The 24025-nt window shown below is 38.4% G+C and overlaps 1 protein-coding gene across 3 annotated transcripts; it reads right to left on the bottom strand.

Annotated features, from left to right (window-relative positions):
• Positions 1–6886: 6886 nt before the first annotated feature.
• ranbp3b (RAN binding protein 3b) lies at positions 6887–23817 on the bottom strand. Of its 3 annotated transcripts, none has more exons than XM_041992516.1 (17): positions 23729–23816; positions 21874–21929; positions 21519–21555; positions 21316–21393; positions 21136–21207; positions 17118–17183; positions 16838–16930; positions 13821–13930; positions 12368–12487; positions 11732–11832; positions 11557–11632; positions 11353–11467; positions 10743–10867; positions 10526–10646; positions 9857–9999; positions 9197–9392; positions 6887–8045 (listed from the first exon to the last, which is right to left on the bottom strand). In XM_041992516.1, the coding sequence occupies exons 1-17, from the start codon at positions 23748–23750 to the stop codon at positions 8002–8004; spliced, it is 1575 nt and encodes a 524-aa protein (XP_041848450.1). In that variant the 5' UTR covers positions 23751–23816; the 3' UTR covers positions 6887–8001. The 3 variants fall into 3 exon arrangements, with proteins under 3 accessions (XP_041848450.1, XP_041848451.1, XP_041848452.1); XM_041992517.1 differs by having other exon boundaries at positions 11353–11449; positions 23729–23814; XM_041992518.1 differs by lacking the exon at positions 16838–16930 and having other exon boundaries at positions 23729–23817.
• Positions 23818–24025: the final 208 nt, after the last annotated feature.

Below are 24025 nucleotides of genomic sequence, written 5' to 3'. Positions count from 1 at the left end.
CTTGGATGAAACCATCTCGATGGGTATTCAGTGAGCTGGCTGGTGTGTGTTTACAGTACTTCACCACCAGTATGTCCTCCAGTCTGAGTCTTTTCTTCATGATCTGAGTGTGGCTGTAAGGATGCCAGCGTTTTTGACAGAATTCAGAGATATTGCAGCTGACAGCAGCTGACAGTTAACTGCCTCACAATATTCCTTTCTGATGGTTTGCTTTCTGAGTGACTTGCTGGTATTTTCAACTGTTAGGTCACTGATTTCCACGTGGATCGGAAAATGCTCCACACCTTAAAACCTTTGAACTGTAAGTGGACCATTAGCTCTTTATAAAAGAGCTACTCAGTTCAAACATTATGGGCAGGGAAGAAGTATTTTAAGTTAAAAATTCTTTTGCTTTGAGTCAGATACATAAAGACCTGTGCGTGCTATGATGTTTATTTCTTTGTGCTAGTGGGTTTGCAAGTGTTTGAAGTGAGCATGAGTATTTTGTAGGGGCTTTGGGGTGGGGTGATCATTGGGAGTGGCAGGATTTGATGAAATAGGGGGATTAACGGGAGGGGAAGAAGGAGTGGGGCAACGTGTAGAGCAAGAAAGCAGGAGGGAGTGATGATCCTGCGGATCACCTCAGCTGCTCCTCAAAGCCTCTGTTCGGACTTTGGCTTTTTATTAGCCTACATACTATTATCAAATTAATTACTTTAGTCAATCGGCTATTTTACACCAGTATGAACTGCTGTTTCTACTCAGGCAGGGTCTTATAAATTAAAATAAACATGTTTATTTTTCGATGTCTTATAACAAGATCCAGAATAAAACAAGTTTTAACTTTGAAATCTGCCTAAAATTTGAATTATGTCAGATTTGAGATGATTTAAAACTAATTAAATGCTAATTTTACCAAACATTTGAGGAAGATACAACTAATTTAAGTTGTAAATGTTTAAAAGTTCTGTTTTCTTACTTAATGTTTGTTTGCAGACTTTTCTTTCTCTTGCTTCTTTTTTGTGTTTTTGGCTTTTGTGCAACTCTGAATCATGTCAAGAGTAGCGTAAAATTGTCAAAAGCATATATTTCTAACATTTCAAACCTATCCAGAACTTACAGATACCTTATTGATATTATATATTTAATGCTTGATACATTTCTGAACTTAAAGTGGCCTGCAATTCCTTAATAAATCTTGGACTATTAGTATTTACCTGTTTCTCACCTTTTCTACCTCACAGCTCCACCATGTGGTACTACAAGGGAATGGAAGTTGAAGGGAAAAAAAAACCCTATCTGAGGTAACCATAGCAAAATAGAACAATATATATCAATATCTACATTTGTCTCCAGAAATGTAGCTTTTTAAAGAGAGCAGCAGTCATGGAAGAAGTACCCACATGAAAAAGAAACGTGAGAAACGATTATAAGACTGATGTAAAGGGAAAATGTCCTACATTCGCATAACCTGTTACAATCTGGCATTACTGCCATAATAAGAAAGAATCGGTTTTTATCAACATTGAATTAATTGTTTTACAGAATAACTTAAAAATGGATGTTCTACTGGGTGTTTCTGCATCCAAGACTCACATTTGATTCTCAACTTTCAAGGCAGCTTTGCCAAGATGGCTTCAAATTAAAAAAAAAATAAAAAATTTATCTTCATTTAAGCTAAGTGTAATAAGAAAACAAGAAGAGGAAATAAAAACTAACTAACTAAATAAATAAATAATGCAAGTGAAGCCCTCTTGTTGCCACAAAAGTTGTAGCATTTCCAGAGTTGCGATAAAATGCAAACAACTGCATGTTTAACTGAAATAAGTCAGTGACATGACTGATTATACAAAGAGAGCATGCTAGGGAGGAATCGTGCTTTAGAGGTAAAGATGAGGAATTCACCACTCTGTTAAGCAAATAGCTCAAACCATTTAATTAAAAAGTTTCCCAACTTGAAAGAATTTGAGGATTTCATCATTATGGGTATAAATCTGTCTGTAAGGGACAAGGCAAAAGACACATGTTGCATGACCATGATCTTTAAACCCCAAGCAGGAGTAAAATTAAAGAAAAAAAAAAGTTTTTGTGGGAATTAGTGCATGCTACATTCACTGAGTGTGTTAAAGATGGATGACAGAAAAGTGAAACACTGCGCTGCTGAATTATTTATGAAGTTTGGATGTCCTGGCTTGTATTCTCTGAAGTCTCTTTGTGGATGAAAGGAGAACAAAGAAACAGTGTTAAGGATAAGCGGGCCCATCATGTCACCTTTCTGACACATCACCCTCTATTAATGTCTGAGGTACAGGGACACTAATGATCTTCTCTGCTGCTACTAGCTGTAGGAATTTTCTGTCTGCAGCAGTGGGTCAGGATGCTTTTTATTGTCCCTCTGTAGAATGTGTGGAGGGGATTTGGCCTTTTTTAGTCTTTGCAGGAAGTAAAAGCGTTGCTGGGCTTTTTTATTTATTTTTTTTAAGAGCAGTGGTGTTAATGGAGCAGGTAGTGTCGTCAGCAATGTGCATTCCAAGGAACTTTGTACTACTGACTCTTTTAACGTGCCATTGATCGTCAAGGGTGGGTACTCACTGCTGCCTCTCCTGAAATCCAAGACCACCTCCTTGGTTTTCTGCACATTTACGGAGAGGTTATTGTCATCACATTACCTGGTCAGCTGCTCCACCTCTTTCCTGTACAGTGTGTGGTCATCATTGGTGAAGAGACAACTTGTCCTGTGCAGCATTACAGCAAGCAGAATGAGGGTTCAGCCACCGTACTGTGCCGAACACATCTGCTTTACCAAAGGAGAGCTTGATGGATGTAAGGGGATCGAAGCTTTGTGATAATAACACTGCCCTTGACAGTTGGTCTTTATGTTTCAATTTGGTTACTGCTAAATTGCATGTTAGCTGAAAGGCAGAACAAGGGAAGGGGAAGAGTGGGCAGATAAGAGAAGGAAGGAGTTGTTGCAGGAGCAACAACTGTACAATAAAAACCCAAACAGAAAAAACAGACAACTAACTGCTACAACTTTAAAGAAACTTAACAGAAAACATCTAAAGGCCTCTGTGAGGAAAACAAAGCAGAGAATCATCAGGAGCACCTACAAGAAAACAAACTTAGAAAAACATGAACAATGACAACAACAACACCAGCAACAGATATATGAAAACACAACTGTAGCTAGTAAACCTGCAGGTCAACACAGTGACTGCATAAGCATGCATGTTAGTGAATGAGTGAGTGTGCGTGCATGCGTGTGTCTGTGTGTGTGAATGGAAGTTTGATTTCATATCAAAATTTAAAAAAAAAAAAAAAAAAAAAAAACAAGATCAGGAATAGTATGAATAGCATGGATTACTACTGTTACCATGTTAAATGTTGAATACAGGTTTTGAAGCTATTTATTGTACTATGCAGACAATGCCCAATTACACAAGCACATACTAAAACAGCATGACTGAAATAATATATATATGGGTTTTAATCTGGCCTATTTGTATTCCAGACATGCCACAAATTGACAACATCTGGCACATAATAAAAAGAAAAAAAGGAAATAAACACAACAAAGAGGTCCAAAACAGCCTACAGACTGAACAATATCTAATAAATGCACAATTTTTAATCATATTTTATTAGATTTATATTTTTAACTAAAGTCCCAACCATTTTGCATCTCATTCTATCCAATATACCATATTTAAGCAACTTTCAAATCCTGAAGGGAAAGGCATCTAATGCGTCCTTAAAGAGATAATCGCGTCAAAGTAGTTTTTATTTTCCAAAATCTCTTTTGATTTCTTGCAAATAAAATAAATGTAAACATATAAAGAATCATCAGGGCATCTTGAAAAGAGATCATATTCCTCTTACTATTGTTTAAAAGACAGCTTTTTATGTGGCACCTGCTTTGCCACTGAGATCATTTGATTTTGAAAGATATTTACCTTCGTTCACTTCTCGATCAGAACTTTAAATCCTCATTTAAACTTCACTGACTAAAGTAATCCTCTCTGACATGACTGTCCTTACAACACTGCCAAAACATGACTCATTTACAAATCTGCCTTCTATAAACATGCTCCATCTCACAGGTGGTTACAAGTCTTAAAAATGTGGTCTTTTTTTGAACGCATTTAACCAAGGCTGACAGTGTGAAGAGGAGCAAAAACAGCAGCTGGAATCTGTTTTCTGTGAGGAATTTGTACAAGAAGTTGTTTGAGTAATTACATAAGAGCTTTGTTCATTTACAATGCATATTAGTCGCTTCTCATTCTGACATCAGAGCATGTGTAGCTTTGAAAGAGATCCGTGTCTACTGAAATCCAGGAGCTGCTGCAACTGAGAGGTATAACTTTACAATGCTTTCCACCTGCCCTGAAGTAATGTGTTTCTGCTATGAGTCATTTGAATTCATTGGGTAAAGAAACATTTGATCCCAAAACAATGCAAATAGATTCTGAGCAGAAACAGGAGAGAAAGTTTTGGTTTAGCAGCTACATAAAAACAAACAAGCACAGTTTCAGCGCTGCCAGGTAGTTTAATACACAGCAGCATATATCTGGTTGGTTTTTAACCTGGTGTTTCACTCGATCTACACACCGAATGGATGACTGGTATTGTAAGACCATGTGTAACTTTGTTTCAAATAATCTCTTATAATAATTATTTTTAATCATTTCTTATGATGCGGCTAAATACTTTCCACATGCTATATGGGTTGTGGTTCATTAAAAAAAAGACACCAAACAAAATTTGCAATCATTAAAGCTATAAATATTTTTGATAGTACTACGTTTAGATTTTCTTCATATAATTATCATGTAGTTCTTATAATTTTTTTTGGGCTAATGAAGCAAAACATCTAATTTGACAGCTTCAACATATCTTTATTTTATATATCTAAGTATTTAGATAAAGTTGCTTATATGTTCCCTGATGAGAATCATAGTCAAGCTATAATCAAGTATTGTGTGGCCCCAAAACTAAAGAAAATAAACAAATAAAATTATATGTTCAGCTGATGACGAGAGCTCGTGAACAGAGTTGATTCTGAGGTTAATGTGGTTCAAACATTTCTGGCCTTGACTCAAGTTAATAGTTTCAGTGGAGCAAAAATACCAAAGCCTCACTCTGAGTTTCTTGTGTGTGTTGTGTTTCTTTTTTGTTATTGTAAACTGAATATACTGAGGTTTTGGGGGGGGGGGGGGGGGGGGGGGGGGGCAAACAAAACAGATGACAATGTAAAAAGATCTTGTGGGTGCGGAAGAGTCTTGCTTGCAACATCACAAATAGGATGAAAATAGTTTTTAAAAAATACACAAAATGATGTCCTTTCTATCTGAATTCACCCAATGAAGACAGGAAAATTACACCTCAGTAAAGTCATGGACAGATCCTGTGACAAGAGCTTTGAGTTAAGATATCAAAGACCTGTAATATGCAAACCCATCTACTTGATTTGTAAAATATCAAGAGTTTACAAAGACGAGATTGAATAGAAACAGACCTGGTTTGTGGAAGCTGTAACGAGTCAGCAAGTTTTTTTTCCAAAGCTCACATGCTGGGCTACAAGTAGATTTTCATTCTGCAGCAAGGACTAATCAGATCCAAATTAGCATTTCTAATTAGGTCTTATAAATCTTTGCATTTCATCTCATCCGTTTGCTTGGTTTCTGAAGTCTTAACTGGTGATATGTCAGTTTTAACTTTGTCACGAACATGAACAAATACAGCAGATAAACCAAAACGTCTGATTGCTGTTTGAATTTTAAACATGAAATTTTTCATTACTTAGTCTTCTTCTTTTAGACTGTAACACATAACAACAGATGCTTTTTTTTTATTGCATCACAACTCACTGCAATTTCTCAAAAACAACTGCTCCTTCACAGTGAGGCATTTCATGTTGCATGTTTCAGGTTGCCTGCTGACAAAAACATTTTCAACAGGAAACCTGCTTAGAATGATGACATGTTGATACTGATTAGCCCTTGGCTCTTCATCAGTTTTATGGCTGGTTTTCTGAGGTTATTGCACGTTACCGTTATTATTACTGACCACTGACATCTGGCTTGCTGCGTCTCTGGACACCATCTGTTCACAAGTTACAAAACCACTCAATTCTTTAGACCTTGTGTTTGTCTCGTCTGTGAGTTGTCACATCTGAAATTCTTGTCTTTTACTTTTTTTTTTTATGAAGGCACCATTTCCGAAATGAAGAACGTTTGCCTATTTTGCAATGAAAGAGACAAACATTTGCAAAACTTGTTTGTGAAAGCAAACCTAACTCAGACATATTTGTATTGTTTTAATAAGATTCAAAGACAAAAATGTGAATCTACTAAACAAGTCATGCAGACAGGATCACCTGTTACTGTTTCAGCATCTAAGGTCTGAGAACGTGTTTAGTTTTGACTTTCACATCAGTCGCAGTGATTTATAGGAGGCACTGCGGACAAATGCTTCCTGGCCCAGTCACAGTAAAAAGGCTGATAAGACTAAGAGCTTGCAAGCTGTGGCAGCGCTGTTTCTAGTTTGGATGTATATGATAGTGTTAGGCTCTGGTGATAGGTACATGCATCAAATATTCATGACCTTGTGCCTGATGAATACTGTATATAAGCAAGATTTAGTCTGACTCCTGTTCAGTGCAGTCAGAGCGCAGCATACATCAACCTGTGGGCCAGATCCAGCACATGAATACAAAACAGATGAACCACCCTCCTTCCACGTATTCAGTCATACCCAAGGTTGAAATCTGTTCTCTCTTCGGCTGTTGTTGTACAGCTACTACAAACCATCACTAAAGATGATGCCATGGTATGAAACGGTACTGATGGCTAGATTTTAGCTTTAAATCTAGAACAGAAAACCAGACTTTCAAAAGGAAACAAATCAGTCAGTCCAAAATGATTTATTTTGTAAAGGGGGCAGTTGGAGGAAATGAGAAAACATGGTGCGCTACTAAATGATATATTCAAATGTACATGACATTCAAAGGGTATTACAGTTATCACTCATATTTTCCACACAAAGTCTTCATTCCAACATGTTTTCCAAATGTAAATGGATAAAAAGTTCATATAATTCTCAACATAAAAATATGTATCAACACAAAAGAAAAACCTTGGGATGTTGAAAAGAATGAAAAAGTTACATGCAGTATGCAGACTCATGAGTTCACTCCAATAAAAAAAAAAAAGTGAATGACTAACATCTCATTAAGAGAAATTTTTGAGGTGAATCCTTCTGCCCTTATGTCCTCACATCATTAACTCACATTAGCAGAAACTGCATTGTTTGAGTCTTTTATTCACTATAATATAGATCAATAGGAAATATAAGAAATTGCTAGTAATGACAACTTGAGTGGTCTTGGCTAGCCATTACAAACAGCACGTATGTGTTGAGATGCCTCATGAAAACCACTGCCAAAAAATAAATTACATTTGCCAAAATCTAACGCACAGACTGGTTGGGGTGGGGGGTTAAGAGGAAGGTTGGTCTTGATGAAGGACCAACCAGCTGGATGACTAGTCAAACACAGTGTGAATGAAGCTCCTCTGGATGTGTGGAGTCCAGAGGTACAGCTGTAGAGTGAGTATAAAGGTCCCAAAGTAGAAACTGCAGTCTTAACATGTGCCATACTTAAAATGTAGAGGAAAACACCCATACACTCATCAATATGATGAGCAGAAAAGTCCCAAACCAAAGCTTTGAAGTCTTTATTTTTGCTATCAGGAGAGGAAAAAAAAATACTCGAAAACAAAAATAAAACACAAAATGGGAGAGGGAGGGAAGAAACGATTCCAGATATTACGTTGAATGCAGAGAAGATGAACTGCACGAGTTGGGTGAGACACTCTGGCACAGGGGGTTATTTCCTGGAGCTAGACTTCTAATATCCAAAAAGTACTGGTCTGGAGGACCCATATTGGTCAAGGGGGTGTCCATGAGATGCCTACAGTAAAATGCCTCAACAGCGGCATCTTAGCAGGCTGTCCAAGAGTGACGCTATGTGCTTCCTGTTGCCTGGCTCTCCCCTCCCTCTGAATTACCTGCAGAAACAGAGTAGCCCAAACAAAGTTGACATTGGCAATGTAGGAGTGTGGTGTCAATAATCAATGTGACCCACATGTGGAAACTCTTGATCACTTATGATTAGATGCCCTCTTCCCTCTCTATATGCAAATTATCATGCATGTACATAATACACAGTTAGCTGTGGTGGCCAACAAACATGACATCACTAACAAATAGACTCGTGCTTCGGCAAATTCCTAAATTCAGTGACTTGGTCATTATTTGACCGGAACAGCTGAAATCTAAGAGCCTCATATGGCTATTAAATGGTAGAAAATGGTTAAAATGGTATTGCATTAAAATTAGATTAATTGGCAAATGTAAGACAACAAAAATGATACATCTGCCTGTCAACTGGTGATTGTTTGTGGTAGTGAAGAATTCCCCTTCATAGCTGAAACATTTAGCTTAACTTCTATATGCAGCAGAGCTGCTTTGATCTACGCCTGGCGACTGACGGCTTTTATAAAACACATATATTTTAATACAAGATATTTGGGTTCAACGTCAGTCTATAGTTGGAAGACAGATTAACACTCACTGTGAAGCTTTTATTTCCCCTTCTGCAATAACAAGAAACCATCAGCTTGAGTCACATTCATCTTCTTTTTGTTTGTGCAAGAGAAGACTATTTTCTCTTCTGCATAAAATAATCCTGACCGTGTTTGCTTCATGGTTGACGTCATCCTGGTGCTTGCAAGATAATATGATAAAAAGCTCTTTGCTCCTTCGGTTTTTTTTTTTGTTTTTTTTTTTTAAAGAAGCTTTTCTTATTGTTCTTACAATAAAGACCAATCCCTAAATAATGGGATGGGTGGATGCATATAAACATGCACCCATCCATCTTCTATAACCTTTTCCAGTTCAGGGTCTCTGGGAGGGTGAGGTAAGCTGCCATTGGGTAAGAGGCAAGGTACGAAAGGGATGTGTTGACATCCTTTGGTCAACACAAAAATAAACAGGACAAACAACCATGCATGCTCACACTTAATAAGGTGAGTTTATGCAAAAACCAGCCATGATTCACACCAGAAGCCATCTTGCTAAGAGGCTATAGTGCTAACCACCACACTGCCGTGGAGCATGTAAATACACACACTGATTGAATAAAAGAAGCATTACTGACTTGTAACAGGAGCGGAGGCTGCAGCCGAGGAAGAGGCTTTATCTTCCTCGTCACTGTCATCCTCGTTGGACTGTGGTACCTCTGCTTCAGGGATGGTTGCTGCTGGGGTCTCCGTCTCCTGCTCCGCCCTGCTCTTCAGGGCTAAGATACGATGATGTAATGCTGCAGCCAGCTGACCTATGTCTTTAGAACTACCCTAAAGATGAGAAGACAAAAAGGTAGATGTGGCTCAGCCACATAAACATAAAACGCATGCTTATTACACTGGTGTTAGAGGATGTTTCACGTTATCTGCTTGCCTGAAAAAAAAAATTCTGCCCTTTAAGCTCCAGCAAATGTTTTAATGTCAAACATCAGAAGACAGTTATGAAGTTTTTTAACAGTAGCCGAGCATAAACTAAAATGAATATGTAGATGAAAGCAGTAATGTTAAAAGGGAACACCGGCTACAAAAAGGTCAAATAGGATGATGTTTGATGAGGTGCCTTGCATTGAGCATAACATAAAACAGCAATTAAACTGCCCAATAAATTAACAGTAGGAGTGAGACTGTTTTGTTTTGGGGGGGGGGCTTCTTAAGAGAGGACCCATGTTTGTGTCTTCTGTCCCAAAAGAAAAAAAAAAAAGAAAAAAAAAGAAGTACTATCTAGCAACACATACCGATATTAAAAAGACCTTGACCCCCTGGTCCTCTGTGTCCATGGCAGTGATTCGCACACTTTTCTCGCTGGCCTTGTCCACCTGCATCTGGGGCCAAAGTTTTGTATTGAGGATCAACCGCAGGCTGCCCTGGGTCCTCATCACTGAAGGAACAAACAGCAACATTAAATCAGAGCTCGAAGAAGCTGCTTCGAGTTAGTCCACTCTTGACTGTTTATGCCTTCATGGTACAAGATTAAATAGGTCAGTAACTGTATACAGTGTATATAGTGCTGTCTATAGTGTCTGTTCATGTAGTGCAGGCATGTCAAACTGGTCCAGCAAAGGGCCGTGTGGCTGCAGGTTTTTGTTCCAGCCAGCCAAGAGCACACAGTTTGACCAATCAGCTGTCTGAAGACTGAGATCAGTTGATTGAATCAGTCAAATCTGGTGTGCTGCTGCTTGGTTGGAACAAAAACCTGCAGCCACACGGCCCTTTGCTGGACCAGTTTGACATGCCTGATGTAGTGCATGGTTTGGTGCCCCCTTGTGTTTAATATTAGGTATTGCAAGAACTGGGATTACAAGCAAAAGCATGATAGGCCTTTATATACCAACACTTACAAAACTGGCACAAAACCCAAACAGTCAAATATAATATTATAATTTTTACCCCACAGGTGTGCTTACCTAGACGGGACTGTAGTGTGCCATCATCTGTCGAAGCCATGTCATTGAGTCTCAGCAATCCTCGACCTCTCTCTATCCACGACTGAGCAGTCTTCTCAAACACATACAACTTGCACTGCATCTGTAGTAAAACAGCAAAAGTTTGGATTACTTTCGAACAGGTTTTTTTTTTTAAATTTCATTCTGATAAACCCAGAGAACCAGCCACATCTTCTACCTGTAAAACGTTGCTTTCTGATTCCTCTCCAGTTTTCACATCAACTTTCTCTAAGATGCACTTCTTGGCTGTGGCTTTGGTGTACGCTGCTGCAGACTCCTCCAAAGACTCTGACACGCTGTTCACTGGTAAGATAAAACACAGGGTGAATAATCTGAACCTTGCTTTGAGGGTTTGCTCACTCTTACTGACTGAATTTTTACTGACAAGAATGCTGTCTGCAAAATTATAAAAGAAAAACCAAGAGCTCACTGATCAAAGGCCCAGGCTGAAACAGGATCCTTTACTGACAAAATGAAGGCTGGTAATTAAATATTTAACTAGCTGAAAGTGCCTATGCAACAATCTAAAATCAGTTTATAGTGATAGCCTCACTTGTGTTAACATATTTATTATTAATGAAATGTTTATTCTAAATATTTAGATGCACTACAATGACCTTTTCTGTAATGACTGCTTGTTTTTCTAGTGAACAGCTTCTCTGCCCTTAGATCTTGTTTTTGTTGTTTGTGGTTGTCAGTGAAGTTTAACAAAGTCTCTTGCTTACATTTATTAGCAGTCAAGCCAAATAGCAACCATTTTTCCGTAGTTCGTTGGAATGTGTTTTTACCCTTTTCTGGGGTGGTTTCCTGTGATGAAGGCTCTGAAGCAGGAGCAGCTGAAACTTCTTTATTTTCCTCATTTAAGGCCTCACCCTTTGGGGGGCTCTGAAACACAACAAAGCTCATCACTGAAAAACATTCACTGGCAAATCATGTGAATGATGAAGAACTGCAGAATGTTGACTAACCAATTTTAACCTATATTAACTTACCAGAACTCGTTCAGACATATTCTGCCCAAAAACAAATTTTGCTCCACTGTCTGCACTGTTTGTGGCATTTTTTGAACTAAAAGGAATGAAAGTATGAATCAGTGAGTATGTAGATGTTAATAATGAATTAAATTGGACTGCTAAAAATATGTAATGGATGACACAATTTCATTACCTTGGGGTAGAGATGTACTGTAAGAAATAATTAGTGCCTTCTGATTGAGAGTCCAGTTGCACACCATCCTTTGAATTGTTTTCCGTATTGTTCTCCTCCAACTACAAGGAAAAAAAAAAAAAAACAAAGGAAGGCATCTAACATCAGGAAATTAGGCCACAAACCACTACAGACAATCTTCAATTAAAAAACCAGCACAAAACATCTCATAATAAGAGACATGAAAGGAAGTGTTGGGCAATGTGTGCTATGGTAGGACATCTTTTAACTGTTTAACTGTCTCTTATACTTGGTACAGGGGCCCCTTTTAGTCACGCACCACTTTTCATTAATATGTTAGCACTGAATGTGTCAATTTCATGTTTTAATTACGTTCCCTCTGTGCTTTCCTTTAACATTTTTCCCAAAAAAATATCCAGGTCAGACTGCGTTCTTAATACATTAACTTTCAACACAGCACAAGACTGAACTGCTGCACATGCACAGTAATTCATTTGACCTACGAAGAACAACATTACAGAAGTGACCAGTGTCTGAGCAACTGAATATCACTGTTTCAACAAATTTATAAAAACATTATTTCATCTCATGTATGAAAATAGCTAAAATTACATCTTCACTGTGTGTCACACCCACCTTTGCTCTGTCTTTAATATTCTGACCAAACACAAAAGATAATGCTACATCTGCCTCTTTCTTCTCTCTTCTGTCTCCATCTTTGTCACCACTTGCTCCATCTTCCTCATTTTCATGTTTCTAAGAACAGGAAACAAAAAAAGACACCAGGGTCAACTTCTACTCAATGCCACTTTTACTGCCTCCAAAAATACCATTTACAGTGCATTTACTAGATTTAAAAAGACACTTTTATGACTTAATCTCAATTAAAATGCTGCAGTTTTTTTTTTGTTTGTTTTTGTTGACCACGGTTCATTTTTTTAATAGCAAATCATGACCTCTAAAAAGTGATGCCTTTAACAGTGAGACTAGTATGGCACAAAGAGGTATGATGCATATACAACAAAACATACACACACAAACGTCACAGTTTAGATTTCCAACAAAAGGTTTGTTTGTCTGCAGAATGTAAATTCACTTAGTGGCATTTTGAATTTAAGCAAATCAGACTATTAAAATCTTGCAAAAGAGAAACTTTTACTTATGGTTTGTTTTGATATAACAAGGGGAATAATCCTACATTTTGAAATGCTTGTTGCAGGCCAAACAAGCTATAGGATTTTTCTGGCACATACTATGATGTCACACCAAATTCCTGTTGTTTGAAGGGAAAATTTAAGCACCTTGTCTATTTTTGTAATGTTGGCAACTCGCGTGTTTAAGATATTAATAAATCTATTTTAATTCACTTTTGTACATTTGTATTGACTCAAAATAAACATTAGTGCCTAACCCATTTTTTAAAATAAATATTATAATTATATCCATCCACGTCTTGCCAACATCCAATTAACTCTGCAGTGATTTCATTCATTTGTAGGTTTTAGAAAATTTGTGTGAGAAATAATACATCTGTGCTTCATTATTTCTTAAATTATCTCTATTCAACTGACATCCACAAAGCTTGAAAATTAATGACGCAAGGGAATGAGTCACCACTTGGAGACTCATTTAGTGGGGCGCTGAGAGGAATGTTTAAATATCTTTTATTTCTCCAAAACAGAGGCTGCCATTGCCTTTTACTTTGTCTTTAAAATACTGACTATTCACCTCAATTAAAAATGAAGAACTTTAAATTTATGGAGGTAAGAACATAGAAATGTGCAACATTATCCTGTAAACTGTGTTAAATCACATCTGTCATCTCAAAACAAACTGGCTGAGAATAAAAGGACAGGGTTATAATAATGAAGTGTTTCTGTGTGTGTGGATCAACATAGATTGACTATTTTTTTACAATTTGCTACAGAGACAAGTTAATTTTTCATCTGTGTTGTTTGAAAACAGCAGCAGCATCACCCAAACGTTGACTTGAACCAAAAGCCGCACTTAAGAAAAAAAAATCATCCTGGACAAAACATTTTTTTTCTTTTAAACTCCAAGCTTGAGCTGAGATTCAGACACTTCTCACCAGTGACTTGGCCACTATAGCTGAGTGCTCTTTGTTGTTTAGGAAGAGGGACTGGGTCACAGATTCTCCATCTGATGACTTTTTCACGCCATTGGTTCCACAACTGGAATCTATATTTGCAGACAGAAAAGAAGATCATTTATAGATTTTACATTTTTTTTTCCTAAAGAGAATATTACCTGAAATATAAACATTGTGGATACATTAAAAAACATATGTATAGTCTATAGTTCAAGGAACTGCTTGGAAACACCAAAATATTTTACTATAATTAAACTAACTTTACCTGAATCCACTTCTTTATTTTCCCTTTTGATTGATGGATACAGATTATGGCTGAGAGGAGATTACTGTCTTCACTGAATAGCTACTCTAGTCTTTTACTTTCAGAGTTCTTGAGTAGGAGACATGAAACTTTGTGTTTTAAGTCTGTCTGGGGGCTGGCCGAGCAATCTTGAGACAGAGTCTAAGCTAAACTCCACAAGATTTGCCACACAGTATGATCATAGATCATATAGATGTTCTTAGACAACTACATGCAGCTATTAGAGCAGTATTGTTTGTGTGTTTTTTTGCGCAGTATTTATGGAAAATTAGTCCATACTGATGTTTGACAATGCAACATGACTTCACAGCTAGGTATACCAGTGAAATGTTTAAATGGTTTTGTCATGGTGTGTCATTCTCACACTGTAATGCTGTAATTAGTAGCCTACTTGTTACAACTTTAGAGTTCTTTGTGAAAACAAGATTCAGCAGTGCAGATTTTAAGGTTGCTAATGTTCACTGTTGTTCACTGAGTGTTAAGTGCATCATTCTCCTCAATATCAACCCCCTGCAAGTCGATAACACTCCAAGTGTTTGTGTAGATACTAAACGTAAATGAAGGCATAATGTGAGACAAAAGGTTTAAGTAACACTGCATTTTTCAACCACCATGTTGAACTCAAATAAGTTCATTAAATATACAATAATCCACTTCTGTGACATGCTAATTTTGACCAAGGTTTATCACTTTTTCATCAAATAATGAACAATTATTCATACACATCTTTTGTTTTAAAAGAAACTGAAACATGAGGGCGAAGTGCTGAAACCTATATATAACTGACAGCACAGCTCTCAATAAACATACTTAATATGTAACAGGGCCCCTGTCTATTGTGTGCTGAAAATTATTAAGTATTTAGATTCATGTGAACATCACTGACCAGGATATGAATGCATCTTGCCATCCAGGTGCTCATTGTGCTGTCTGAATTTGCTAACAGCATGCCTGCATTGCATATGTGGCCACAGGAGGATGCAGCAAGTAAACGTACAGCTGGATTTCTTCCTGGTGAAGCAAGTGCTTACAGAAATATCTTATTATGGGAGGTTTGTCTACTCTTGATCACTTCCTGGGAGAAAAGTCATCAGACTTGAAAACACTTTTTGAAGCAGCATTGCTACTTCAAGTCCCTAGTTTCGCAGGAAAGCAGAGGTTCAGAGTTCAGACTAGGGCTGGACGATATGGCCAAAACTTTTATCACGATATATTTCTTAATTTCGGTCGATACGATATAATTCTGATATCGATATAAACAATATAAAAGCCTCAGAAAAACTGCCCAAAAATGCCCACAACAAACTAAACTAAAACTAAAACTTATTCCATTACGGGTCGCGGGTGAGCTGGAGCCTATCCCAGCATTTTTACAGGTGAGAGGCAGGGCACAGATAGACAAACAACCATTCACACACACACTCTCTCCTAGGGAGAATTTTAGAATAACCAATTAACCTATCATGCATGTCTTTGGATGGTGGGAGGAAGCCGGAGAACCCGGAGAGAACCCACGCATCCACACAGAAAGGCCACCACCCCCCAGGTTTGAACCTCTCCCCAGCCGAGGCTCGAACCTGTGACCTTCTTGCTGTGAGGCTGCGGTGCTAACCACCACACCACCATGCAGCCCAAAAAACTAAACTTTTTACCAGCGCGGGATCAGCCAGCAGCAGGTTTCATTTCCAGCCTGGTGATGAAACGGAGCTGATCTCCTGCTTGGATGCAGCAGCAGCTGCGGGGGGCGTCTGCGTATCACCGGATCCTAATTGAGAAAGTCTCCAATAATACCAGAAAAAGTTGCTAGAGGGGAGTGAAAACGAACAGGACAAAGTCGCTAAGTTGGCGACACTGAGCCAAGCCACTTCCGTACCATCGAGTCATTCTTTGCTCTCTTATCAACTATTTCGTCTGCGTTCTCTTTGCTTGTAGATGCTTGTTCAGTCATGTTTGCATTACGGGCATGAGCACTCGCTTTGTAGCTAAAACTAGAAGCGTTGGAGCTTAACCTAGCCTAGCATTCTTCCTCGTGTTGAGCACAGCCAACTGCTGCTGGGCTTCATCAGGCGCCTTGTCTGTGGTGTACGTCTTCACTAACATAGCCAATGTGTTGCGGCTCGTTCTGTTCGGTTTGAAGCACTGACCGGCGTGAACGCCAGTGAAACGTTGTCATCATATACTGTATGTATATCGAAATATATAATGTGTTCAAAACTCATATCAACGTTATTGAACACAAATATATTGGGATATATATTGATATTGAATTATTGTCCAGCCCTAGTTCAGACTACAATTAAAACAGCCATTCAAAGTTGTCAGTTAAAGGCAAAAATATTAAACCAAATTAAGATCGATTCTGCAGCAGTCTCCCTTGAAGTGTTTGATAATTATTAAGTGAATTGTTGTTGGCTGCATCTACTTTGCTGTTAATTTGATTTAGTATAGAACAACTTTTTCTTCCTGATTAATTTTAGGCTAGCACAAAAAAAAAAAAACCCATTGGTACATTTTCCATTTGGGAATGAAATGTGGATCTGGAATCTAACATTTACTTTGCATTAACTGTGATTGGCTTCTTTTTCAGGCAAATTAAACAGAAATTAGCATAACTCTGATCCCAGCAGTTTTTAACCTTAAAACAAGCTGAATATGTTGTGTTTAATTTAGCCATAGTCTAAGCTATACTCACTGGATTCTATATGTGATTTAGAGGGCGGTGCCTGGAGTACTGCAGGGCGGAGGACACTGCGTTGCTGCTCCTTGGGTTTTTGACTTGGGACACCTGCAACAGAGACAATTTGTCTCATGCCTTTTAAATGCAATGGATTGCTCTGAGTCTTCAAGTACAGATGTATAATTTTCTGCAGGTGCTTTGTAAAGTGTGCAAATAAGGGGATACGTGATTTATCTTTTTTTTTTTTCATTTTAGTCAACTTAATACCAAAATAACGCAAACGATCACCACTGACCTGAACTTGGTGCTTGTCCGTGTATAAGAGTGGGTGGCTTTAAACGGAATCCCACAGGTTTCTCTTCTGGTGAGATGGAGCACAAGAGATAGCAGAGATTTAAAATATTCAAGAACAACACAGTGTCTTAAAATAGATGTGTTACTTCTGTCTTTGCACTTTTCTAATCACAGTGCTGGTTACCACAGCAACCCTTAAGAGTTGTGTAGCAATCCAAGTCTCATGAAGTAACATGGCAGACTTTTTTGGCCTCTGATCCATTTTCTACTTCTGTCTCTCTTACTCTCTAGCTTTGCTAGCTTGGCATGACCTGGCCTTAATCTGTGCTTAAAAAAAGAAAAAAAAGAACAGTGCTTGTGAAAACTAATTCCACTCTGACCTGAAGACTTGAAAGATTACACTAGAGTCTAGTAGATACTAACCAGGTCCATCAGGCAATTTACACAGTGTGTGTGAAGCCAGTGTGTCACATACACTGATAATGGCTTTCATGAGCTCTGTCCTAACTGGGATGCACTATAGTGCTTTTAAGATCACAGCAGCAACAACATGCTACACTTCATATGTTGGCAAAAGCACAATGGTTATCTTTAAATACCACATTAAATTGACTACAAAAGATATCCAAATTAGAAAATGTGACATAAGCTTTAAACCCTACCACAGAAAGGACTTATGGCTGACTAATGAATGAGCATGACTGCTGCAGAAGTGTGATGTGCAGCTTTCACAGGGAGGATTGTTTGCAAGGCTGGCTGTTCATGCTAGTAGCTGGAGACTAGAGTCTGATTTTCTGTATGCTTGTGACTATTGCATTTCCAATCTGCATGACTTGCAACAGAGATCACTGTACTGTTTATTCCGCTTTAGACATCTGGCCCAGATCCAAATCTCAAATGCTGTGTGACCACAATTTGTTACAATTTTCTCATCTTGCTCTAATGTTTGACTCGTCTAACAGACATCTGTTTTTGTTGTTTTTTTCCAACAATGTACATGCCATGGCGTTGGTTCAAGGAGTTTAAGCTATCCAGCCTTGTTTATGTTGGTAAATACTGCCACTCTACTGCCTAGTCCTTTCTAATAGCAAGGACCACTATAATGCTAAAAGTATTTGCTCACCTGCCTCTAGTATGAACTTAATAGACATCCCATTCTTAATCAAAAAAGGTCAACATAATGTTGGCACACCCTTTGCAGCTCTAACAACTTGAACTCTTCTGGGAAGGCTTTCTATAAGGTTTAGGAGTGTGTTTATAGGAATTTTTTTTTACCTTTCCTCCAGAAGCACATTTGTGAGGTCAGATACTGATGCTGGACAAGAACACCTGGCTCTCAACCTCTGCTACAATTCATCCCAAAGGTTTTCTGTCGGATTGTCAGGACTCTGTGCAGACCAATCAAGTTCATCCAAACCAAACTCCATGTCGGAACAGGAAAGGGCCATTCCCAAACTCTTCCCACAAAGTTTGGAGCACAGAATTGTCTAAAATCTCTTTGTATGCTGAAGCATTCAGAGTTCCTTTTGCTGGAACTAAGGGGACATGCCCAGCTCCTGAAATACAACCCCAAACCACAATCCCCCCTCCACCCAACTTTACACTTGGCACAATGCAGTCAGACAAGTACCATTCCCCTGGCAACCACCAAACCCAGACTCTTTCATCAGATTGCTGGATGATGAAGCGTGATTTGTCACTCCAGAGAACGCGTCTCCACTAATCCTGAGTCCAGTGGCGGTGTTCTCAACACCACTGCATCCAACACTTTGCATTGCTTTTGGTGATGTATGGCTTGGATGCAGCTGCTCGACAGTGGAAACCCAATCCATGAAGCTTCTTCCCACCCTTTTTGAGATGATCTGAAGGCCACATGAAGTTTGGAGGTCTCATGCCGACCTTTGTGCACTATGAGCTTCAGCATCCGCCAACCCCGCTCAGTCATTTTATGGGGCCTACTACTTTGTGGCTGAGTTGCTGTTGTTCCCAATCGCTTCCACTTTGTTATGATACCAGTGACAGCTGACTGTGGGATATTTAGCAGTGAGGAAATTTAATGACTGGACTTGCACAGGTGGCATCCTACCACAGTACCATGCTGGAATTCACTGAGCTCCTGAGAGTGACCCATTCCTTCGCAAATGTTTGGAGGAAACAGTCTGCATGCATTGGTGATATACACCTGTGGCCATTGAAGTGATTCGAACACCTGATTTCAATTATTTGGATGGGTGAGTGAACACTTTTGGCAATATAGGGTATGTTGTCATTTACAACTTTGCTCATGCTTGAACTTTACAGTAGCACATTTTCAAAAGGCAGCATGGAGCCTGAACAAATATGTCAAAAACCTAATTTAACCCATGCTACTACCTTGTATTAGGGTGCATTTACACAAGGATAGTCCAAGGACTCAGTTTGATTGAGAAATGTATTACAAAAAAATTCACACTTTTGTCCATGTTGCTTTCAGACTGCACTGTACTGATGTGGACCCAACCACCATGACAATGTAACGTAGTTACAACTATTGCTCACTACGGGACAATATTCCCTGAAAACGTATGGAAACCAACAAAAAAGGAAAAAATCCAGCTGACTGATTGGCCAGTCAGCTTGGTTCAATAAATGGTAGGTTTGCTTTCCCACTGTAAGCGAACCACAGCAGGGTTAAGTTGCCAATGAACTGAAACCCACGGTTTTCAAGCCGACTAGACTTAACTTCTTTGGTCTGCACCAGAGAATGAGTATTCACACTATTCCAAGTGAGCAGTACCATCTGTGGAAGCAGACCAGTGTTTGTTTAAAGTTAACCGTAACAAAGCCAATGTGCACGCGCCCTTGGAAATGATTAAGACCAAAACTCTTTGACATTTTAAAGGAAACAAATTTGCCTGACAAAAAGATGATCAATATTAGAAACACCATAGAAAATTTGAACAAAGAAAGACAGTACCTTTTATTAGTAAAAAACTGTATTTTTCTAAAATAATGAAGGGATAAATGCAAATAACTACCAGTACATGATAAAATTACCTCTATTAATAATAATAATAAACCAGCTTAATAAATTTGTCACGTAGTTGAACTTGGCTATCAGAATATTTATAATTAAGAACAGAACTGTTACATATGATCGAAGGGTTACTAAAAGTGATGATGTTCCCACCATGAAAGCCTTTTCTGAACTACTGAGTTTACAACACTCCTCTCTGGCAAGTTCTGTCAATTAGCATACTAGGCTAATGCACAAAAAACACTGCACTTCTCTCTGCTCCATATATGCTGATCTGTTTTCAATAAATGACACAGAATGTCACTGAGAAACAACAGGATGCGGGAAAAGTGAAGATTAAATTAATTCAAAAGGGCAAACTCCCAAACAGCCTTAATGAAAAGACAAAAACAGCAAAAAATAAAGAAATAAAAACAAACAACAAAATATAAACAAACAAAAAGGCCGGACTAATAAAAGATTTTATGCACAAATCTGGATCAGAGAATATTCTCTGGCTCTCTCATTTATAGAAACATAAATAACGCTTCAAAAACAAAACGGGTAATGTATAGCGTGAACTCACTGTTAACTTGTTTGAAGCAATGTTTGAAGTAATGGTTACAATAGCTGAGCAATACAATGCTCCAATTTGTGCATGTTCAATTACATTACACATGAGTAATTCCTACAGATGTAATCCAATGGTCTATTACACCAGACACAAACTCAGAGGTTTAACGACCACAAGAAAGTTGTTTCACTATTCAGGATGTGGGAGTGTGGAAACTTTACTTTAGTCTGACTAGAAACCATAATTATAGAGAACCAACATTTTCAAAGATCACTCAGACATTTAAACCCCCAGCTAGAGAAAGCTATTGTAAGTCGATCTGAAGAAACTTACTGAAATTGTTGCCTTAAACTGCTGTAAAATTTTATGTTGACTTTTTAAGATAAATATTAATACTGCAGAAAAGCTTAAAGCTGTATAACTAAACTAAACATGGTTTAGATGCCTCACCTGGCTCAGAGTCAGAGTTCCCAGTTGGAGACTGGCAGAAACTTGAGGGCATGAATACATTGTTCTTGGGAACTGCAAAGTAGCAAGCAGACATTACTCTCAGCATACAAATCCATGCGTGAACCACAAGCAAGAATCAAGAAAAAATAAAGACCCTGTTTAGTTACCACGTGTCCTTACCAGAATGTGGGGGTGGGAACGATGAGGTCCGTTCCCTTTTCACAGGGGGGGAGTAGCTTCCCTCATCTTTGTCTGAATCTGGTATTAAAAAAATAAAAAAACACCACAGTTTTCAAAAATATAAAAGAAAGATAATGTGGGGAAAAAGTAATAATGATAACAATAATAATATTAATACAGGCAGGTTAGGATATTTTCTTTACCTTCGCCATCTTCAGCACTCGAGCCCTCTGCAGATCGCTGCAAATAACACAAATTAATCTTTTACTTGTAATACATCCAAAAAGAACTGTACAGCTCATTAAAATTAAACAGCAACAAAACAGATTTGCTTAAACACAGCACTAGTCAGTTCCAAGCTGCTGTAACTCATAAGTAGGATAGTTCCTACTTATGAGTTACACAGAGCCTTAAAATCTATCTGGACAAGAACTTTGGCTGTCCACAAGAACTTGTTAACCAGTAATGAACACACAAGACTTGAGCATGGTATGTTGAATGTGTACTAGTCTGTAAATATACAACATATAGCTTTAACCACTAACAAGCAAAACTTACCTTCTGTGCTTTATCTTTTTGGAAAACAAACACAGGAGGCGCTATGGCAGGCTTGTCTGTTAAGAAAAAATGTAGGCTGGTCATCCTGGCACTAGCTTAAAGTGTTTTTGTCTATTTGATTCTTCATTATTTGTAGATGAAAAGAAACAAGTTATATCAAAAACTGTAATCACTTGGGTGCTGTTGAAATACAAGAGTACAAGCAGTAAAATCAGCAAGTACTTAAAATCTTAAAATGTTACATTTTACAAACTGAATAAAAGAGAGCCATTAAAATATTCATTATGTTAAAGCTTCCAGTTAGAGAAACAACAGAACAGAATAGTAAAATGACTGAATAAGTCATAAATAGGTTTCAGCGCTATAAACACTGTCAAATTTATAGTTGAGAGAAGATAACTCCCAAACAGACTGTATTTAATCATGCAATCCTATTATGAGTTCCTGGAATAATTAAATCATACTGTGCAGATGTAAAAGGATAAACAATATTTCCCATTGCAGAAGAAATTGTTGTCCATCATTTGGGAAAACAAAACTGTAATCAATCTATCTGGACAAGCACGACTTAAATTTACCTATGTGATAAAATAGCAAAAAGACTATAAATCTAGCAAAATCCACAAATTATAACAAGAAAATCAATCGCAGAGCCAGGTAATAATTTGGTTGCGCCTAAGGTCATTTACAGCAACCAGCTTCACGCTCTAACCTCTATAAGATGTGTAATCCAATAACGTTATCAGACAAAGGTTTTCCTGTGTCCGAGTTGGGCCTATTACACTCAGCAGGTGTAGCTTCGCTGTCGTTACGAGCCTGACCTTAATATACATGTATGCAATAAGAGACAAATAACAGAGTCAGACTTGTTTAACAATCACACTCCTGACAGAAGCCCTCGTGGCTCATACCGTTTGGTTGTGTATGAAGCACGTTTGATGCATGAGCATGAAAATATTGTGACCTATATTTATCAACCATATTTGTGTCCACTCGTAATCAGCTAATTTGGCGAATAAATATGAGGGTTATGGCATGCAGGGCCTTTCCAGGCATTCAATTGGCCCAAAGATATTCCCGGCTTATGTTAACCAACTACCACTTTAACTAGCGGACCCTTTCCAGCAAATAGTCGCCACCACCGGTGGTTCCACAAAGCCTTGCGTAGTTTAGCTTTCTAGCTATAGTTAGCTTGCTAATGCGCTCCATCCTGCATGAGTCATCTCTCATTTTAAGTCATTTAAAACTTGTTAATTTACTCTTAGTTACAAGAGTAGCATAATGACAAGTAGATCTGGGCGTAATCCACACATGATTTAATGGGGGGGGAAAGTTAATACACTAAAGCATTGTCTACACTGCCATTTTTACCGTACGCGCCTAAAAGAACGCAGCGCTAGTCTGCAACACTGTGCTAACTACGTTGCAACAGGAGCATAATTAACTTAAAATGCTTGCAAACAGGTAGTCCGGCATAAGACGTGCTTTTCGTCACGAAACCTCCAAGCTTGGGTTCGAGTACACAGAAATTCGTTAAGCCACCACAGTTGGCAAGACATGTTTTCTATAAATAGCCGGGTGCTAGCGTTAGGAGGTAAGCCGGCTACAGGAAAGCAGCATTCGAGGGCGTTCCGAGGCATTCCAGGTATTACCCTTAGCCAAACCATTAGCCTTGTTAGCCAGTTTGCTAACGTTGTAGTTTTCTGACCTCTCCAAAGCTACATTTCACCCGAAGTCCTCATTAGCCCGCAACCGATGCGCTTCACTTCAATTGTTATATATCCAGACAATGTATGGGTAGACTTTATACTGCAACATAAGCTGCATTGTTTTTCTCACACTGCTACTTACTCACCTTCGTTTGCCAAGTCCGCCATTTTACTTCGACGCTCACACACCCACAACCCACCGCGCAGATAACACAAGCAAGGCACAAATGTTTTCAGTGGCAGACAGTACACTGACACCGTTTGCACATGGACTGGCCACTGAACCAACCTGCCAGGCTAAGGGCCTGCAAGGGCCACTTGTATAATTTATTCCAGACTTCCAGACTAAAGGTATTACACAGCCAAAATGAAAAGTAAAACTACATGTAAATAATGTACATTAGCACAGATATAAAGTACAATCAAACGGATGTAAGACAACC

This window comes from Melanotaenia boesemani, chromosome 8, assembly GCF_017639745.1.
Source record: "Melanotaenia boesemani isolate fMelBoe1 chromosome 8, fMelBoe1.pri, whole genome shotgun sequence".
NCBI lineage: Eukaryota > Metazoa > Chordata > Actinopteri > Atheriniformes > Melanotaeniidae > Melanotaenia > Melanotaenia boesemani.
The sequence above is the reverse complement of the archived record's forward strand: the minus strand, read 5'-3'. Positions and strand labels throughout refer to the sequence as shown.

What these genes read in the sequence shown, in the direction of transcription:
- ranbp3b (XM_041992516.1), bottom strand. Translation starts at nt 23,750, where the DNA reads ATGGCGGACTTGGCAAACGAAG. An exon ending in GGCGGACTTGGCAAACGAAG is followed by an intron (nt 21,930 to 23,728) that starts GTGAGTAAGTAG and finishes TTTTCTTAACAG; the next exon opens with ACAAGCCTGCCATAGCGCCT. An exon ending in CTATAGTGGCCAAGTCACTG is followed by an intron (nt 12,488 to 13,820) that starts GTGAGAAGTGTC and finishes TCCTGTTCTTAG; the next exon opens with AAACATGAAAATGAGGAAGA.